General features: G+C 40.5%; 2 protein-coding genes across 3 annotated transcripts in view; one reads left to right on the top strand and one right to left on the bottom strand.

Annotated features, from left to right (window-relative positions):
* CENPP (centromere protein P) overlaps positions 1-20,050 on the top strand; it is a 266,012-nt gene that overhangs the window by 85,910 nt on the left and 160,052 nt on the right. The window lies entirely within an intron of this gene.
* OGN (osteoglycin) overlaps positions 1-20,050 on the bottom strand; it is a 28,760-nt gene that overhangs the window by 1,923 nt on the left and 6,787 nt on the right. The window contains exons 3-5 of the mRNA XM_036896892.2: positions 7,898-8,056; positions 5,727-5,929; positions 538-633 (exon numbers count right to left, since the gene is read on the bottom strand). Of these exons, the coding sequence (XP_036752787.1) occupies positions 538-633; positions 5,727-5,929; positions 7,898-8,056 (458 nt within the window). The remainder of the gene's footprint in view (positions 1-537; positions 634-5,726; positions 5,930-7,897; positions 8,057-20,050) is intronic.

Below are 20,050 nucleotides of genomic sequence, written 5' to 3'. Positions count from 1 at the left end.
TGTAGCAGGAAGTCTGGAGTCTAAGCAAGATTATGCCCAGTACAAGGATTGCATACCAGATGTCTACCAGAGGTGGTGCCGAGTCTTTAAAGAACTAAATAGAACAAACAGGAATTCTTGTGATGCCAAAAGACCAATTTTAGTTTATTTTTATTCCCTCTTCACTTTTCTATTACCTCAAATTGATGATGGACAATAAAGTTGGCTGGAAAGTCTCTGAAAGCAAATGTTTACTGCTATTTAGAACAAGAAGCATAAACCAAAGGTCTTTATGTTCCCTACCTTCAGATCCACCTGTCAGTTACCTAGGAGATGCTCAGTGCACACCTGGTGATAAACCCCATGCTAAGAGCAGACCTCACACCCTGTGTTGCTGGTCCTTTCATGGTGCTCTGGTCAGGAGCATCCATTGGGCTAAATAGCAGTAGTTTTAATTGGCAAAATGTACATGTGAGTGAGTGAGTTTCCTAATGAGTCATAGGCCTGACACATAGTAATTCAAAGTAAAGTCAGATATCATGAAAGGAGCAATCATACCTGAAGATGAATTACACGTAAACTTTCTGGTAAATTAAGAGGCACAGATTCCAGGGCATTGTGGTCCAAGTAGAGGAAGGAGAGGTTATTCAATTTCTGCAAGGAAAAAACACTTTTGCTTGAGAGTTACTGAGGCCAGTGCATTTCCTCAGTGTACACATATGTATGTACACATGTGAACAGATGCAGACACTGGGGTAAAAATGTAACACTAGTAATCATTGGCACAGTAGTTTTTTGGTTTGTTTGTATTTGGCTTAACAAGCAGTATATTTTGGTCCTTGACAAAGGGCGATAGAACCCTGCTTCGTACCCACACTTCTGTCTGCTCCTCTGACTCCTGAAAGCCCAGCCAGGAACAGTCTCTGTCCTCCTGTCAGCTTGTGGGCCCTTTGCCTCTGTCTTGGAGGAGCTAATGAGATCACTCCCTGTTCAGGACTGAATTTGCATCCTGCTGCTTCCAGAACCTCCCTTGAATTTCCAGAACTTGCCATGGCAGCTCCACCAACTTCCAGCAAAATGAATACTCTTAAGACATGTGCACTTGTTAGTAAGATGTTTCCCAAAGTAATTTATCAAATACTTGTCTAGGTATGATTTTTTCCCTACGGGGCTTATGTTGGATTACTCATCATAATCAGGAATCTATTGTGTATAATTTTATAATACAATTTCCCCTGACATTGATCTTTTATCTTATCTTTAATATGCATCCTGCTGCAGATTTTGCTAATCTTGTTTGTTGGTTTGGTTTGTTTTTATAATTAATTTGCTGTTACTTTAATCCTTTCCTAAGCATCCTATCACCTACCTTATGGGCACGAAGCCCCTCTCTTTCCCATTTTGCCTCTCTCTATCAGTTAGATAGAGAAATGTGATTTATCCGTGGCTGTTGCAGTCTAGGGCATGAAGCAAAATTACAAAGTAGCCAAGTTTATATTTCCATGCCAACTTGTGATGAATCCCTTTTTCAGTGCATGTGTAAAATCTAAATCATTCAGGGAGAACCAAGATAGCGGCAGGAGTAGAGCAGCGGAAATCTCCTCCCAAAACCATATATATTTTTGAAAATACAACAAATACAACTATTCCTAAAAGAGAGACCAGAAGATACAGGACAACAGCCAGAATACATCTACACCTGAGAGAAGCCAGCGCCTCGCGAAGGGGGTAAGATACAAGCTGCGACCCAGTGGGACCCGAGCACCCCTCACCCCAGCTCCTGGCGGGAGGAGAGGAGTCAGAGCGGGGAGGGAGAGGGAGCCCATGACTGCTAAACACCCAGCCCTAGTCATCTGCACCAGACTGCAGACACACACTGCATGCGTGGTGTGCTGGAAACTAGGGAAACAGGACAGTAAGACCTGTGAGTGGGTCCCTGCAGCCGGTGCACCCAGGACAAAGAAAAGCAAGTGCTTTTTGAAATTTTAAAGGGACAGGAACCCCACAGCTGGACGGAAGCATCGTGGTACACCTAGCCCAGCAGCTGGGAATCCCAGGGAACTCAGGGCACCCTAACCCACTGGGCGGCAGCGCAGTTCGGAGGCCCCTCACAGCAATAAATGGTCTCCTGCCAGTTCCTTCTCCAACATGGCTCTGCCATATTGGAGAAGCAGCCTGAGGCTGGCCATGCCCACAGCAACCGCGGAGCTAAACTCCACAGCAGCCGGACAAGAATTAGAAACCCTGCCTGCACGCAGCTACCCAGCACAAGCCGCTAGGGGTCGCTGTTCTCCCAGGAGAGGAGGGCCACAAACCAACAAGAAGGGACTTTCTCTTAGCCAACACACCGCCAGCTCCCCACAAATACCTCTATCGCCATGAAAAGGCAGAAAAATTTGATACAGACCAAGATCACAGAGGCAAACCCTGAGAAGGAGATAGACCTAACCAATCTCCCTGAAAAAGAATTAAAAATAAAGCTCATAACCATGCTGATGGAGCTGCAGAGAAATATGCAAGAGCTAAGGGATGATCTCCGGAAGGAGATTACAGAAATGAAACAATCTCTGGAAGGATTTATAAGCAGAATGGATAAGATGCAAGAGGCCACTGATGGAATAGAAACCAGAGAACAGGAACGCATACAAGCTGACGCAGAGAAAGATAAAAGGATCTCCAGGAATGAAACAATATTAAGAGAACTGTGCGACCAATCCAAAAGGAACAAAATCCGCATTATAGGAGTACCAGAAGAAGAAGAGAGAGAAAAAGGGATAGAAAGTGTATTTGAAGAAATAATTGCTGAAAACTTCCCCAAACTGGGGAAGGAAATAATCAATCAGACCACGGAAGTACACAGAACCCCCAACAGAAGGGACCCAAGGAGGACAACACCAAGACACATAACAATTAAAATGTCAAAGATCAAGGACAAGGACAGAGTTTTAAAGGCAGCTAGAGAGAGGAAAAAGGTCACCTACAAAGGAAAACTCAGCAGGCGATCATCAGACTTCTTTCTCAACAGAAACCTTAACAGGCCAGAAGAGAATGGCATGATATATTTAATGCAATGAAACAGAAGGGCCTTGAACCAAGAATACTGTATCCAGCACGATTATCATTTAAATATGAAGGAGGGATTAAACAATTCTCAGAGAAGCAAAAGTTGAGGGAATTTGCCTTGCACAAACCACCTCTACAGGATATTTTAGAGGGACTGCTCTAGATGGGAGCACTCCTAAGACTAAACAGATGTCACCAAAGAAAATAAAATCACAGCAAAGAAAGGAGAACAACCAAATACTAACTAAAGGCAAAAAATAAAATCAACTACCCACAAAAGCAGTTAAAGGAAACACAAAAGAGCACAGAATAAAACAACCAACATATAAAGAACAGAGGAGGAGGAATAAGAAGGGAGAAAAATAAAGAATCACCAGACAGTGTTTAAAATAGCTCAATAAGCGAGTTAAGTTAGACAGTAAGATACTAAAGAAGATAACCTTGAACCTTTGGTAACCACGAATCTAAAGCCTACAATGGCAATAAGTACATATCTTTCATTTATCACCCTAAATGTAAATGGACTGAATGCACCAATCAAAAGACACAGAGTAATAGAATGGATAAAAAAACGAGATCCATCTCTATGCTGCTTATAAGAGACTTACCTCAAACCCAAAGACATGCACAGACTAAAAGCCAAGGGATGGAAAAAGATATTTCATGCAACCAACAGGGAGAAAAAAAGTAGGTGTTGCAGTAGTATCAGACAAAATAGACCTCAAAACAAAGAAAGTAACAAAAGATAAAGAAGGATATTACATAGTGATAAAGGGCTCAGTCCAACAAGAGGATATAACCATTATAAATATATATGCAACCAACACAGGAGCACCAACATATGTGAAACAAATACTAGCAGAACTAAAGGAGGAAAGAGAATGCAATGCATTCATTTTAGGAGACTTCAACACGCCACTCACTCCAAAGGATAGATCCACCAGACAGAAAATAAGTAAGAACACAGAGGCACTGAACAACACACTAGAACAGATGGACCTAATAGACATCTATAGAACTCTACATCCAAAAGCTACTATTTACAATAGCCAAGAAATGGAAGCAACCCAAGTGTCCATCAGTAGATGAATGGATAAAGAAGGTGTGGTACATAAACACAGTGGAATATTATTCAGCCATAAGAAGAAAACAAATCCTGCCATTTGCAACAACATAGATGGAGCTAGAAGGTATAAATAAGCCAGGCGGAGAAAGACAAACACCAAATGATTTCACTCATATGTGGAGTATAGGAAAAAAGAAAGACTGGAGGAACAAAACAGCAGCAGAATCACAGAACCTAAGAATGGACTAACAGTTACCAAAGGGAAAGGGACTGGAGAGAATGGGAGGGAAGGGAGGAATAAGGGGGAGGAAAAAGAAAGGGGGTATTATGATTAGCATGTATAATGTGGGGGTGGGGCATGGGGAGGACTGTGCAACACAGAGAAGACAAGTAGTGATTCTAGAGCATCTTAATACGCTGATGGACAGTGACTGTAATGGGGTTTGTTGGGGGGACTTGATGAAGGGGAGACCCTAGTAAACATAATGTTCTTCATGTAATTGTAGATTAATGACAACAAAATAAATAAATAAATAAATAAAATCTAAATCATTCAGACATTCCTTTTTTGAAATGCTGATCAGCTTTCCTAGGTTTTTAACATGCCAGTTATTCAAAGGCTTAATAGCTTGAATTACATATCTTCAAATTACAAGGGTTTTATTGTATTTTTTTAAAGTGAGCACAGTTTTAAAAAGTCCCTTAACTTCTGAGAAACTCTGATGAATCTTTAGAATGTCCCTTAAAGTTGAAAAGGAATGCCTTAATTGTAAACAAAAAGAGAAATGGAATATTTTTACATTTTCTAATATTGTACATTTCTGTGATTGCGTGAACCTTATAATAGTGAATATTTGATAGTTTTAGGTTCTTCTGATAGAAGCTACAAATCTTTTGAATGAATTGTCTGTTGCCAAGAGTAGTGTGACCATCTCTTCCTCCTGTGTGGGCTCTTTCCAGGATTAGGGGTGTCATATCAGCAGCGGAGGACCTGTGCTGCAGGTTATTCCTCCATAGACTGCATTTGGGGACAACCTGGCTACCTAAATCAGAGTAGATCACCTTGCCTTTTTCCATACATTTATTTTCTTGAATTACTAAGTTAAGAAATATATTTATTTTTTACTACATATGGAATTTTGTATTAGGTACCATCATGAAATTTAAGAGAAAATGTACTTACAGAATTTTGTGACCTGATGCTTTTACATATTAAAAGTAAAATTCATTGTTTACTTCATGTTTTTTTTCTGTCATTTTTTAATTATTAATACTATAAGGAAAAAGAAACAGACAAAAACTCCCATCTTGAGGTTTTGTAGCGTGTTGGTGCCATAAGAGTGCGAACTATGTCTACATAAATAAATATTTGCTGTGTTAACAAGTCAAAAAGATGGGAGGCAATGTGTCCCATGAAAGAAGGTAGGGTTGTGTTAAGTGTGGTACTGGCATACCTAGACTAAATCAGCCTTATAGTATGGCTGCTTATTATGTAAATAAAGTCTTCATTTAGTAAATTAAAATTGTTTTAAAATATAGAACAAAATTCTAGAACAATTTATCATGTTGTCAGCAGCTATGTAAAATTGATACTGTGTTCATAGTATAAAATACTTACTTTGAATGCATTTGCTTTGATCCCTCTACTCTTGATTTTGTTGTATTTTGCATTAAATAGAGTAAGCTTGGGAGGAAGAGCTGGAAGTTTCAATAGTTGATTTTCAGCTAGTGTAAGTTCTTCTAACAGGGTAAGTTTTGAAAAAGTACCATCTTCTATATCTTCAATCAAATTTCCCGTAAAATCAAGTCTTCTTAAGTTAGCTTGAAATAAATACAAATAATACAGAAAATATACAAAAAATATGAAGTTAAATTCTCATTTGTGTGGACTGAAGGAGAGCATTTGTTTAACAGGTCCTGCAGCCACCTTTTATTTTTAGCCTCTGGTACAGCATCTACAGTTACATCAGGTTTTATTGAATTAACGTTGAACATCTACTCTGCTTGACCCTGGTGACCTTTCTCCTTAGATTCTCAGGTTTGGAAGGGAGCTTAAAGTAGATGGAGTCCTTCTGTCCTTTTCTGCTTGAATTCTCATGGTCCTCAGGCAATTTGAAAGAAATTCTTGTTGAAAGTCTTGGAAAACAAGCATTACTTTTGATTGAATATTATCACATAAATATTTTTGGATTTTTTGCTAGTCTGTTGCACTGTGATTGTGGGTATGTCATCTTAATCTCTCTGTACCTTATTGCATAACAGCAGACAACAATGTTCCCTAATTTGTAAAAGTGATCCAGACTGAGATGGAGAAATTCAGTGTGTGTATCTTACCACTTTCGTCTGTCTGGAATGATTAGGACATGTCCCTTCTCACTGCTTTAAGGAGTCATGTCTGCCAGGTCACTGTGAACACTGAATCAGTGAATACAGAACCATGTGGCTCCTAGGAAATACCCAGGATGAGGTGCCTTCCAGCCTCTGGTGGCACATTCTCATTAACCAGTCAGTACAGAACATCATGCATGTTTACTTGTGAAGGCACGGTTGTCATGCATGCCGTTAGTGCACTAGTGCTGGACTCAACCCTCACTGCTCTGGCTCATGCTTGAAGGAGGCTTACCTAGCACGGTGTTTTCCCTGTAGGCACAGCACAGCCATCCTGCACTTAGGAACACTAGACAGCACGTCAGCACTATAAATAGGTGGCATTTTAAATAGCAGAAAGCACAGACGTGTGAAACACATGGCAGTAAATAGACGGAACAGGACACTATTCACATGAGGTAACTGGAACATAAGGGCAGCACAGTGCTAGTGAGGCTACAACAGGCTGACTCAGACCTGTGCTGTGCAAATGGCCAAGAAAGGGCTGCATGTTTTGGGTTACAAATAAATTTTAGCAAGCAGGTAAGTATGAAAACATGGAGTCCACAGATAATGAGAAACAACTCTGCCTCAGTCAGTTGGGAACTAGCGGTAGCATGCATCCACGTTATGGTTTATCTCGTAAATGTGTATGTGGCCAGTGTGCATTTCTTGGTGTGATTTTCTTCAGAAGCATTTGACAACATGGAATCTAGAAACCTTAGAGGGATTAGGGATCCAGGACTGGGGTATGGCCCTGCAGAATGGGGGCTTCTGCATGCTCATGGCATGCCCAGTGACCAGCTGTTGGAAGATTTGAGAGGACGCCATAGTCCAAGGTTGTCATTGACCCTGGAAGGGTTAAATGCCTCGTTCTCAGCACTAGCCCCATCTTAGAACTGTCTGAGGACTTTGGTGTATTTAAAGATGACATCTGGGCCACTCCCCAGACCTCAATTGGAAGACTAAAACCTGGCACCAGCATTTCAAAAATACTTCCCCAGATATTTTTAATATGCAGCCAGATTTAAAAACCATGAGTTAAAGTAAGGAAAAGTAGTTTCTGTACTTTTGCGGTGAGGGCAGAAAATAAAGCTTTGTGTTGGAGAAGCATCCAACTGTATTGGTGCTGCCAGCTAGCTGAGGAAGAGGGATCTCGAGATGCCAGGGTTGAGAGGCCAGAGCTGCCCGTATGTTAACTAGGCTTTCAGTACCTACAGAGTCACTTGTAAGTAACTGTGGTGGAACATATGAACAGAAAGGACAGTCACCAACAAACAGGTTTTTGTGAAATGTGGTGGCTTAAATACTCCCAAGAGTGACTGCCTTGGTATGATTGGCTACAGTGCCTAGAGACTTGTGTTTGTAGGACTTAAATACCAACATCAGTTAATACCAGTATCTTACTTAAAATGAACTTACGTATGTCTGCAAAATCTTTTGCAGTCAACTTTTTAATTTTGTTGAATCGTGCATAAAGATAGGCTGATTCCTTTGGCAAGGGTGGTACCACATTGATATCAACTTCCTCGCAGTAGACAGAACCACTTAAACACACACACAACAGGCAGGTGGGCATTTCTAAATTGGAAAACAAAATTGTAAAGTAGTTTAAACATATTTGGCCTCTAGTGGCAGATTAATTGTTTTCATGAATGTTATTTCTCTAATTTGGAAAACTATTTTACAGAACTATAGGTGATAGCAGGAAAGATATCATGTTAGCTTGACTTGTATTGTACCTGATAACTCACCAGAATTTTAGATTCTGAAATCCACAATCCTCTTTTATTCTCTCTCTCTGTGATCATTTCCTCATTTGAATACCAAAAAAAAATTCATAAAACTGGACTTATGGTAAATACAAGGTTGATTCATCACTTGATGTGGCACAAACACATTTCAGGTTGGTGACAGTAGCTAATGAGTTTAAAAACCACTAGTTAAATAAGCAAACCATTACCTTGAGAATGAGAGTTATCAAAGCCCCATGGGGCCCACTGCATCCTTGCCCCCCTTCTCCAACTTCTTCAACCCAGAACATTTCCTTAGTCTTTATTTTTCATAGCTTTTGCTTTTTTTTGAAAATTTTTTAATTTCTTAAAGTTTTATTTTTCAGTACATTTATTTTGCAGAATATCTTTCAATTGGGGTTTCTCTGGGGCCCCTTATTTTTGATAAGAATACCAGGGAAATGATGTTGGGTCCTCACTGCTGTGTGTCAGGGAGCTCTGGATGTCTGTCCCATTCCTGATGATGCTCGCTTTGGTCACATAGCTCAGTGGGTGTCTGCCAGGTTTCTCACTCTGTAAAGTTACTGGTTTTCACATTGTAATTAATACATATGTTATGGAGAAATACCTTGAGATTCTAAACATCTGGATTGTCATCACACATTCACCCACTAGTTCCATCATCTATTGGTGATTCTTACCTGAATCATTTACCACTAGGATAACTGGGAAATAGTGATTTTCTAATTTCATCATGCCTTCTACATTGGTTAGTGAACATTCTGGTATAAGGTGGAACATTCCCTTCTTTCCTGTTAATTTGTAGCAGTATGAACTTACGAATTTCTTATCCTATGGATCGTAATATATCACCATCATACTTATTTTGATAATCACATTGTTACAGATTAACAAGGGCAATTCCTTTAAGCTCCTTTTTTATTCGGCCACAACTTTGTGTGCTTAAATGATATACAATAAGTTGCACATATTTATATAATTTATAAATTTTTGACCCTTGTATGTACCCATGAAACTATCACCACAATTGAGTGATCCATCACCCCAGAAAATTTTCTCATGCCCTTTGGTAATCCCTCCCTTCCAGCAACCACTTATCTGCTTTTTGTTATTACACATTAGTTTGCAGTTTTGAGATTTTTTTATCAAAGAATCATGCAGTGTATGCTGTCTCATCTGGCTTAATTCACAATGCACACTGATTGTGAGATTCATCTATTACTGCATGTATCAGTAGTTCATTTTGTCAATATACATAATTTTTATACTGTCATCTTTTATGGACATTTGGGTTCCCAGTTTTTGCCTATTTCAGAGAAAGCTGCAGTGGACATTTATGTACAAGTGTGTGTGAGTTAATGCTTTTGTTTCCCTTGATTAAATATTAAGAGTAGAATGGCTGGGTTATACAGGTGTATACTTCACCTTTTGAAGAAAGTCCCTAGCTTTTTTCCAAAGTGGTTCTGCCATTTTATATTCCCGCCAGCAGTACATGGGAGTTCTAGTTGTTCCACATCCTCATCAACATCTAGTTGTTCCACATCCTCATCAACATCTGGTATGGTCAGGCTTTTTAATTTTAACCATTCAAATAAGGTATCTTGTGGTATCTCATGTTTTAATTTGCATTTTCCTAATGACCAATGTACTGACCATATTTTTATATATTTATTTGCCATCCACATATTTTCATGATGAAAATATGTCTGTTCATGTCTTCCCACCAACTTTTTTTTTTGAGAGGGCATCTCTCATATTTATTGATCAAATGCTTGTTAACAACAATAAAATTCTGTATAGGGGACTCATTGCACAGTCATTAATCAACCCCAAGCCTATTTCTCAACAGTCTCCAATCTTCTGAAGCTAACAAACAAGTTCTTACATGGTGAACAAGTTCTTACATGGTGGACAGTGCAAGGGCAGTCATATCACAGAAACTTTCGTCCACCAACTTTTTAAATTGGATTTTTCTGTTACTATTACTGAATTACAAGAGTATATATTATAGCTAAAAGTCATTTGTCAGATTTATGTTTTACAAATGTTTTATTCCAGTCTGTGGCTTATCTTTTTATTTTCTTATCAATGTCTTTTGAAGAGTAAGTTTTCTTGAACTATTAGTCTGCTCTTAATATTGAAAAATTGTAAAGGGTTTTTCTAATTGTTGTATCAAAATGATTGCTCATGCTTAAGATCTCAACGAGTTGTCTAAAATAAGATGTTAATATTAAAAGAGCTAAAAGCTAAGTTGATATGTTACAGAAATATCCAAATATCCTTCTATCAACTGTCTTACAGTAATTTCTCATCAGATCTTTAACAATTGTCAATTATAAGTCTTTTGTCATTTATAGCCACCATTTTATTACTCCTAAACTAGTAAAGAACTAGATTCAAGCAGAGGAAAAATTACTTATGTAAAATTAAATAAACTGAGGAAGATGATTTTAATTTCATGCAAATGTCAATAATCTCTTAAATAGAAAAACAAGCTTGACCTTTTCTCTCTTGAGCTGGCTTGCAACAGTTTAGTAAATTATACCCTTAAAGCAGAATTGAAACATTTATCTTTCTCTACCTGATCCCTCCAGAATTTAAAAACTCTTAGTGACTATTTTCATATTTTATGGCAACATTTTTATTTTCATTAAGTTCAATAAGAATCTGCTCTCCTTGTAACAGGACTAATTGAAAACACTGGTTGTATTACCAAGGCTTTGACTGGAATGTCATATTTGAGACACGTGCATAAACTCAGATATGAACAGACAGCTTTAAGGAACTAGATTGACTTAAAGGAGCTAACAGAGCCCTTGGAAGAACTGGCCTGGTACCTTGCTTACAGAGTTCCCAGCAGCTTTACCAGGTGAGTAAGGAAGGTCACTTCCTGGCAGGTGAAGGAACCTCACAGTATCTTGGGGACCTCGATAACAGAGGAATTCACCCAAATCTACAGGTATTGCAGGCAAAACCTGATGGCAAGTCTGGCTTGGCTTTCTTGCCTTGAGAGGCTTTTAAAAGCTCAATCTGAAATTCCTTATAAAAAGTTCCAGCAAAGCACATTTAAAAGAGCCTGTGCAATCAATGGCTGTTCTCGCTGCACTTATGTAAATAAATAATCAGTCCGTTTTAAAGCTAAATTTATTTCATATTAATATAAATGAGGGTAATTTTAGAGAGAAAGAAAAATTGTGTTTCAGTAGTGCAGCCTTATCACTATTAGATTCTAATACTCTTCATTGTTAAATAGACTAGATCCTGGATTCTAGTTTCCTCAGAGTATCTGTCCTCTTGGTGGACTGACCCCTTTATCATTATGTATGTATGTATGACCCCTTTCTCACAATGTCCTTCTTTGTCTCTTGTGACTTTCTTTGTTTTGGAGTCTCTTTTGTCTGATACAAGTACTGCAACTCCTGCTTTTTTCTCCATTAGTTGCATGAAATATCTTTTTCCATCCCTTTACTTTCAGTCTGTGTATGTCTTTGGGTTTGAAGTGAGTCTCTTGTAGGCAGCATATAGATGGGTCTTGTTCTTTTATCCATTCAGTGACTGATGTCTTTTGATTGGTGCATTCAGACCATTTACATTTAGGGTGATTATTGATAGGTGTGTGCTTTTTGCCATTGCAGCCTTTAGATTCGTTTTTAACAAAGGTTCAAAGGTAATTCCCTTACTATCTAACAGTCTAATTTAACTCAGTATGCTATTATAAACACAACCTAAAAGATTCTTTTTTTTCCCTCCTTTTTCTTCTTCCTCCATTCTTTATACGTTATGAATCATATTCTGTATTCTTTGTCTATCCCTTGATTGACTTTGGGGACAGTTTCTTTTATGTTGCATCTGCTTAGTAATTAATTGTTCTACTTTGCTGTGGTTTTATTTCCCCTTGTGACAGCTATTTAGCCTTAGGAATACTTCCATCTACAGCAGTCCCTCCAAAATTCACTGTAGAGACAGTTTGTGGGAGGTAAATTCTCTCAGCTTTTGCTTATCTGAAAATTGTTTAATCCCTCCTTCAAATTTAAATGATAACCTTGCCATGTAGAGTATTCTTGGTTCAAGGCCCTTCTTTTTCATTGCATTGAAAATATCATGCCACTCCCTTCTGTCCTGTAAGGTTTCTGTTGAGAAGTCTGATGATAACCTGATGGGTTTTCCTTTGTATCTGATCTTTTTTCTCTCTCTGGCTGCTTTTAAAAGTCTGTCTTTATCCTTGATCTTTGCCATTTTAATTATTATATGTCTTGGTGTGTCTTCCTTGGGTCCCTTGTGTTGGGGAGATCTGTGCACCTCCCTGGCCTGAGAGACTATCTCCTTCCCCAGATTGGGGAAGTTTTCAGCAATTACCTCCTCAATGACACTTTCTATCCCTTTTTCTCTCTCTTCTTCTGGTACCACTATAATTTGAATATTGTTCCGTTTGGATTGGTTGCATAGTTCTCTCAATATTTTTTCTTCTTAGAGATCCTTTTTTCTCTCTGTGCCTCAGCTTCTTTGTATTCCTCCTCTCTAATTTCTATTCCATTTACCATCTCTTCTATATCTAATCTGCTTTTAAATCCCTCCATTGTATGTTCCATTTCAGATATGGAATTTCTTTTTTGTTTTTAATTTTTATTAAGGTATGATTGATGTACACTCTTATGAAGGTTTCACATGAAAAAACACTGTGGTTACTACATTCACCCATATTATCAAGTCCCCACCCATACCCCAGTGCAGTCACTGACCACCAGTGTAGTAAGATGCCACAGATTCACTATGTGCCTTCTCTGTGCTACACTGTTCTCCCCGTGATCCCCTACACCATGTGTGTACTAAACATAAAGATATGGAATTTCTTAATGATTGAATCTCTGTCTTAAATTCATTCCTGAGTTCTTGAATATTTTTCTGTACCTCCATGAGCATGTTTATGATTTTTATTTTGAACTCTCTTTCAGGAAGATTGGTGAGTTCAGTTTCATTTGGCCCTTTTTCTGGGGTTTATAAGATTTTGGTCTGGACCAGGTTCCTTTGACATTTCATCTTTCTGTGTGGCATCCTCTAGTGCCCAGAAGCTCTAGTCTCTGGAGTTCCTCAGCCCTGAATTGAAGTTGGGGGTTCCAAGGGAGTGGCGCTGGTGCCTGGTGGGAGGAAAGGGCTGTTTCCTGCTTTCTGGCTGCTGTGCCTGTCTCCAGTATCACAGCCAGTGGGTCAAGCATACAGGTGTAAGCCTCTGTGCTTTGCGTCTCTAGCTGTTGTAGGCGGGGTCTCCCTCTGGCTGGCCTGACGGCAGTGCAGTGACTGCCGGTTTGTGAGCTGGTGCCAGAAGGCCAGGAGGAAGGCGCAGCAGGCTGCATGTCACAGTGGGGGGCCTTGGAGCTGAGCAGCCAGCCAGGGGGATGGAGTGTCTGAAGCTCCTCAAAGTTTCCAACCTGCTAAGCAGAGAACACCCAGACAACCTTGTCCACCTATCCCTTCTCCTGTGCAGCAAGCTCCATGCAAACCCCTGCCCCTTCAGCAGCACTCTAGTTGCTAGGTAGCCTCTTAGACCACCTGCTTTTACTTTGTCCCAGAGCAGTCGGATGTGGATCACCTCCTCCACAAACGGCCGGAATCTCAGTCTCTCGAGCACTCCACTTGTCCCAGCTCCCAAACCCCACCAATCTCCAGAGCATCACACAATGTAGGTTTGTGCTCCAAAGCAGACCTCCAGGGCTGGGTGTTCAGCAGTCCTAGGCTTCCACCCCACTCCCCGCTCCATTTCTCTTCCTCCCACTGGTGAGCTGGGGTGGGTGAAGGGCTTCAGTCCCACCAGATCAGGACTTTGGTACATTACCCTGTTTCATGAGGTCTGCTCTGTTCTCCAGGTGTACACAGTCTGGTGCAGCCTTCTTTCCTGTTGCTGTTTAAGGATTATTTTTATTAACTATATTTTCGTACTATATGTGGTTTGGGGAAGAGTTCTCTGTCTTACCTCTCATGCCGCCATCTTGAATCCGAGTTCAAACATTTCTTTTAACCAGCAAAAAGGGTCAAACATTAAGGCTACTTGCACAATCAGCTGGAGACTCCCTCCATCCTGTTGCCTATTTGTCCAAACAACTCCACCTTGTGATAAAAGGCTGGCCTCTCTGCTTGCAGATCCTGGTGTCAGCTGCATTCCTTATCCCCGAAGCCCAGAAATTCTTTCATCAGCTCCTATAAGTACACTCTTCACACAACCTCTCTGACCTTCTCAGCCACTGGGCTCTAACCCATCTCTCCCTGGCCCAAGTACAACCCTCAATTACCTTCTACCTCTCCTGGCCCCATTCACCTTTATCACCCTCCTTCTTTTCCTTCCCTGCTTAAGTAACCTGTTCCAAAGATTTTTACAGGATCAAATGGCAGCCATCTCCTGGGTAACTAACTACTCAAGAACACCTCCAAATGGCCTTCCTACTTCAAAATATCAGAAAACCCCTTTCATTGCCCCTTCTTAGCAGGAAGTAGCGAAGAAAAGAATGGCAAGCCATCTTCCTATACCCTTTTAGAGCCAGGAATGATAGAATCCAGACCTGAGTACCACCTTTCCAATAAGCCCACCCACCATCTCAGAGAGACCTAGGTGTTCTCTTACCAAGGCTACAAGCATTCTCCAGAGGACACGTCAGCAAGCCAGAAGCCCCACCTTTTCTCTGTCCCCTCAAAGAGCCCGCCTAAAACCCTGGACATAAAAAGCCTCTTGATGACGCAGAGCCAAGATGGCATCATGAGTAGTTCAGTGGAAATCTCCTCCCAAAAACATATATATTTATGAAAATACAATAAATACAACTATTCCTAAAAGAGACACCAGTGGATACAGTACAACAGCCAGGATACATCTACATCTGTGAGAACTCAATATCACACGAAGGGGGTAAGATACAAGCCGTGGCCAGGTGGGACCCGAGCCCCACCCCAGAACCTGGCAGGAAGAAAGGAGCTGGAATGGGGAGGGAGTGAAAGCCCAGGACTCCTAAACAACCAGCTCTAGAAATCCGCACCTGGAGCGCAGACATAAGCTGCACGGGGTGATGCATATTAGAGAAACAGAAAACCAAAGTTGCAGGCAGGTCCCCATGACTGGCGCCCCTGAGACAAAAGAAAAGCGAGTGCTTTTTGCAAGTCTTAAAGAGACAGGGACCCTACAGCTGGACGAAGTCGTCCCGGCACACTTAGCCAGCAGCTGGGAATCCCAGGGAACTTTAGGCGCCCTAAACCCCTGGGGCGGCAGCACAGCTCTGAAGCCCCTCATAGCACTAAGCACCCTGCCAGTCGTTCCCCGAACTGGCCCTGACCCCGACACACTGACCCAGTAGTGGGAGAGTGACAGGGCACACCATGGGCAGCGGTGCCAGAGGGGACCGGGAGCAGCCTGCGTGCATTGGCAGTGCCAGATTATAAACATATATGCACCCAATACAGGAGCACCAACATATGTGAAACAAATACTAACAGAACTAAAGGAGGAAATAGAATGCAATGCATTCTATTGGGAGATTTCAACACACCACTCACTCCAAAGGACAGACCCCCCAGACAGAAAATAAGTAAGGACACAGAGGCACTGAACAACACACTAGAACAGATGGACCTAATAGAAATCTACAGAACTCTACATCCAAAAGCAACAGGATACACATTCTTCTCAAGTGCACATGGAACATTCTCCAGAATAGACCACATACTATCCCACAAAAAGAGCCTCAGTAAATTCCAAAGGATTGAAATCCTACCAGCCAACTTTTCAGACCACAAAGGTATAAAACTAGAAATAAATTGTACAAAGAAAGCAAAACGGCTCACAAGCACATGGAGGCTTAACAACATGCTCCTAAATAATCAATGGATCAACGACCAAATTAAAATGGAGATCCAGCAATATATGGAAATAAATGACAACAGCACAAAGCCCCAACTTCTGTGGGACGCAGCAAAAGCAGTCTTAAGAGGAAAGTATATAGCAATCCAGGCATACTTAAAGAAGGAAGAACAATCCCAAATGAATAGTCTAACATCACAATTATCAAATCTGGAAAAAGAAGAACAAATGAGGCCTAATAAGCAGAAGGAGGGACATAATAAAGATCAGAGAAGAAATAAACAAAATTGAGAACAATAAGACAATAGAAAAAAATCAATGAAACCAAGAGCTGGTTCTTTGAGAAAATAAACAAAATAGATAAGCCTCTATCCAAACTTATTGAGAGAAAAAGAGAATCAACACACATCAACAGAATCAGAAACGAGAATGGAAAAATCACGACAGACTCCACAGAAATACCAAGAATTATTAAAGACTACTATGAAAACCTATATGCTAACCAGCTGGAAAACCTAGAAGAAATGGACAACTTCCTAGAAAAATACAACCTTCCAAGATTGAACAAGGAAGAAACACAAAAGTTAAACAAACCAATTACGAGCAAAGAAATTGAAGCAGTTATCAAAAAATTACCCAAGAACAAAACCCCCGGGCCAGACAGATTTACCTCAGAATTTTATCAGACATACAGAGAAGACATAATACCCATTCTCCTTAAAGTTTTCCAAAAAATAGAAGAGGAGGGAATACTCCCAAACTCATTCTATGAAGCCAACATCACCCTAATACCAAAACCAGGCAAAGACCCTTCCAAAAAAGAAAACTACAGACCAATATCCCTGATGAACATAGATGCAAATATACTCAACAAAATATTAGCACACAGAATTCAAAAATACATCAAAAGGATCAAATACCATGACCAAGTGGGATTCATCCCAGGGATGCAAGGATGCTACAACATTTGAATATCCATCAACATCATCCACCACATCAACAAAAAGAAGGGCAAAAACCACATGATCATCTCCATAGATGCTGAAAAAGCATTCGACAAAATTCAACATCCGTTCATGATAAAAATTCTCAGCAAAATGGGTATAGAGGGCAAGTACCTCAACATAATAAAGGCCATATATGATAAACCCACAGCTAACATCATACTGAACAGCGAGAGGCTGAAAGCTTTTCCTCTGAGATCGGGAACAAGACAGGGATGCCCACTCTCCCCACTGTTATTCAATATAGTACTGGAGGTCCTAGCCACAGCAATTAGACAAAACAAAGAAATACAAGGAATCCTCCTTCAAATTTAAATGATAGTCTTGTTCAGTATAGTATTCTTGGTTTGAGGCCCTTCTGCTTCATTGCATTAAATACATCATGCCACTCCCTTCTGGCCTGTACGGTTTCTGTTTAAGAAGTCTGATGATAGCCGGGTTGGTTTTCCTTTGTATCTGATCTTTTTTCTCTCTCTGGCTGCTCTTAATAGTCTGTCTTTATCCTTGATCTTTGCCATTTTAATTATTATATGTCTTGGTGTTGTCTTCCTTGGGTGCCTTGTGTTGAGAGATCTGTACACCTCCCTGGCCTGAGAGACTATCTCCTTCCCCAGATTGGGGAAGTTTTCAGCAATTACCTCCTCAATGACACTTTCTATCCCTTTTTCTCTCTTCTTCTTCTTCTGGTACCCCTATAATGTGAATATTGTTCCATTTGGATTGGTCGCATGTCTCAATATTCTTTCATTCCTAGAGATCCCTTTTTCTCTGCCTCAGCTTCTTTGTATTCCTATTCTCTAATTTCTATTTCAGTTACTTTCTGCTCTACTTCATATAGTCTGCTTTTAAATCCCTCTATTATATTTTTCATTTCAGATGCTGTGTTTTTCAAAGTTTGTATCTCATTCCTGAATTCCTCCCTGAGGTCTTGAATATTTTTCTGTAGGTCTTTGAGCATGTTTATGATTTCTATTCTGAAATCTCAGGAAGATTGGTGAGTTCAGTTTCACTTGGCCCTCTTGTGTTTGTGAGATTTTTGTTTGAGTCAGGTTCCTTTGATGTTTCATGTTTGTAGGTGGTGCTCACTAAAGCCTAGAAGCTCTACTGTCTGGAGCTGCTCAGCCCCTGTTGCAATGGCAGTTGTTGCAGGTGAGTGGCGCTGGTGCCTGCCAGGAGGAAAGAGCTCTTTCATGTTTACCAGCTGCAGTGCCTGCCTCTACTGCCAGGACCAGTGGGTCGAGCGCACAGGACAGAGCCTCTTTGCTGTGCACTTGTAGGTGGGCAGGCAGATTGCAAGCTGGTGCGGGTTGGGAGGAAGGAGTGGCAGGCTGCATATCACAGTGGGGGCCTTGTAGCTGCATAACCAGCCAGTGGGTAGAGCGTCTGAAGCTCTTGAAAGCCCAACCTGCTGGGCTGAGTGCACCAGGACAATTTTGTCCATCTGTCCTTTCTCCTGAGCAGCAAGCTCTGTGCAGTCCTTGCCCCCCCCACCCAGCATCCCATTTGCTGTTAGGAAATCTCTCGAGTGCCTGCCTTTCTTTGGTCTCAGAGTGGCCTGTTGTGGGTACTGTTCTCCACATGCATCCAGAATCTCAGTCTCTCCAAGTATTCTGCCTTTCTTAGGTTTTCAACCTCACTCATCTGCAGAGCACCATGCAGTGTAGGTTCTTGCTCCCAGAGCAGATGTCCAGGACTGGGTGTTCAGCAGTCCCAGGCCCCCACCCCCTCTCCGCTCCATTTCTCTTCCTCCCTCCCATGAGCTGGGGTGGCGGAAGGGCTTGGGTCCCGCCGGATCACAGCTTTGGTACTTCACTCTTTTCCATGAGGTCCGCTCTGTCCTCCAGGTGTAGGCAGTCTGCCGCAGCATTCTTTCCTGTTGCTCTTTCAGGATTACTTGTATTTGCTATATTTTCGTATTATATGTGATTTTGGGAGAAGGTTTCTGTCTCATCTCTCATGCCACCACTTAGTCCAGTCAATTGGAATTATATTTGGGATTGCACTGAATCAACAGATAATTTGGGAAAAGTCAATGTGACTTTTCTTGTCCTTGAAACACAATATATCCATATATTCGGGTCTTCTTTAATTTCTCACAGTGTTGTTGTCTATATTTCAGTGTACAGGTCGTAGACATTTTTACAAATTTGTATGTGTTTTTTATATTTTGATTATTTCAAAAAATTTAAAGTCTCCATTATTCTTTGAGAACTTCTTTATTTTCTGGAATGGTAAGATATTCCAGACAAATGTTGCCTTTTCCCTTCCCCAAGCCTGAAATCCCCTGTTTCTTCAAGGAGTACTGGTTCCTTTTAGTGAGAATCGTATTTAGAAACCTAGATCTGGGTATGGATATGCTCATTGCTACTGGGATCTCATTCTTTATACTCTTTAGGCAGAGAGAGTTAAGAAATATATGTGTGTATATTTGTCTTTCTGTCCATATGTGACAAAAATACGTACACATGTGTATAGACATATTCATATGTATATGCACACATATAGACATACATGCATACACATATATACGCACGAACATATCTGTGCAGGCATACCTTGGAGATATTGTGAGATCAGTTCAAGACCACTGCAATAAAGCAAGTCAAATGTATTTTTTTGTTTCCCAGTGAACATAAAAGTTACGTTTACATTGTAAAGCAGTCTATTAAGTGTGCAATAGCATTATTGCAAGAAAACTATATATATATAACTTAATTAAAATATTTTATTGTTAAAAAGTGCTAACCATCATCTGAGTTTTCAGCAAGTTGTCATCTTTTTGCTGGTGGAGGGTCCTACCTCACTGTGGATGGCTGCTGGCTGATTAGGGTGGTGATTGCTGAAGGTTGGGGTGACTGTGACCATTTGTTAAAATAAAACAACATGTAGTTCACCACATCAGTGGACTCTTTTATGAACAGTTTCTCTGTAGCATGTGATACTGTTTGGTAGCATTTTACCTACAGTAGAACTGCTT

Source organism: Manis pentadactyla, chromosome 3 (assembly GCF_030020395.1).
Source record: "Manis pentadactyla isolate mManPen7 chromosome 3, mManPen7.hap1, whole genome shotgun sequence".
Lineage (NCBI taxonomy): Eukaryota > Metazoa > Chordata > Mammalia > Pholidota > Manidae > Manis > Manis pentadactyla.
Note: the sequence above shows the minus strand (reverse complement) of the source record. Positions and strands in the feature narration are given on the sequence as shown.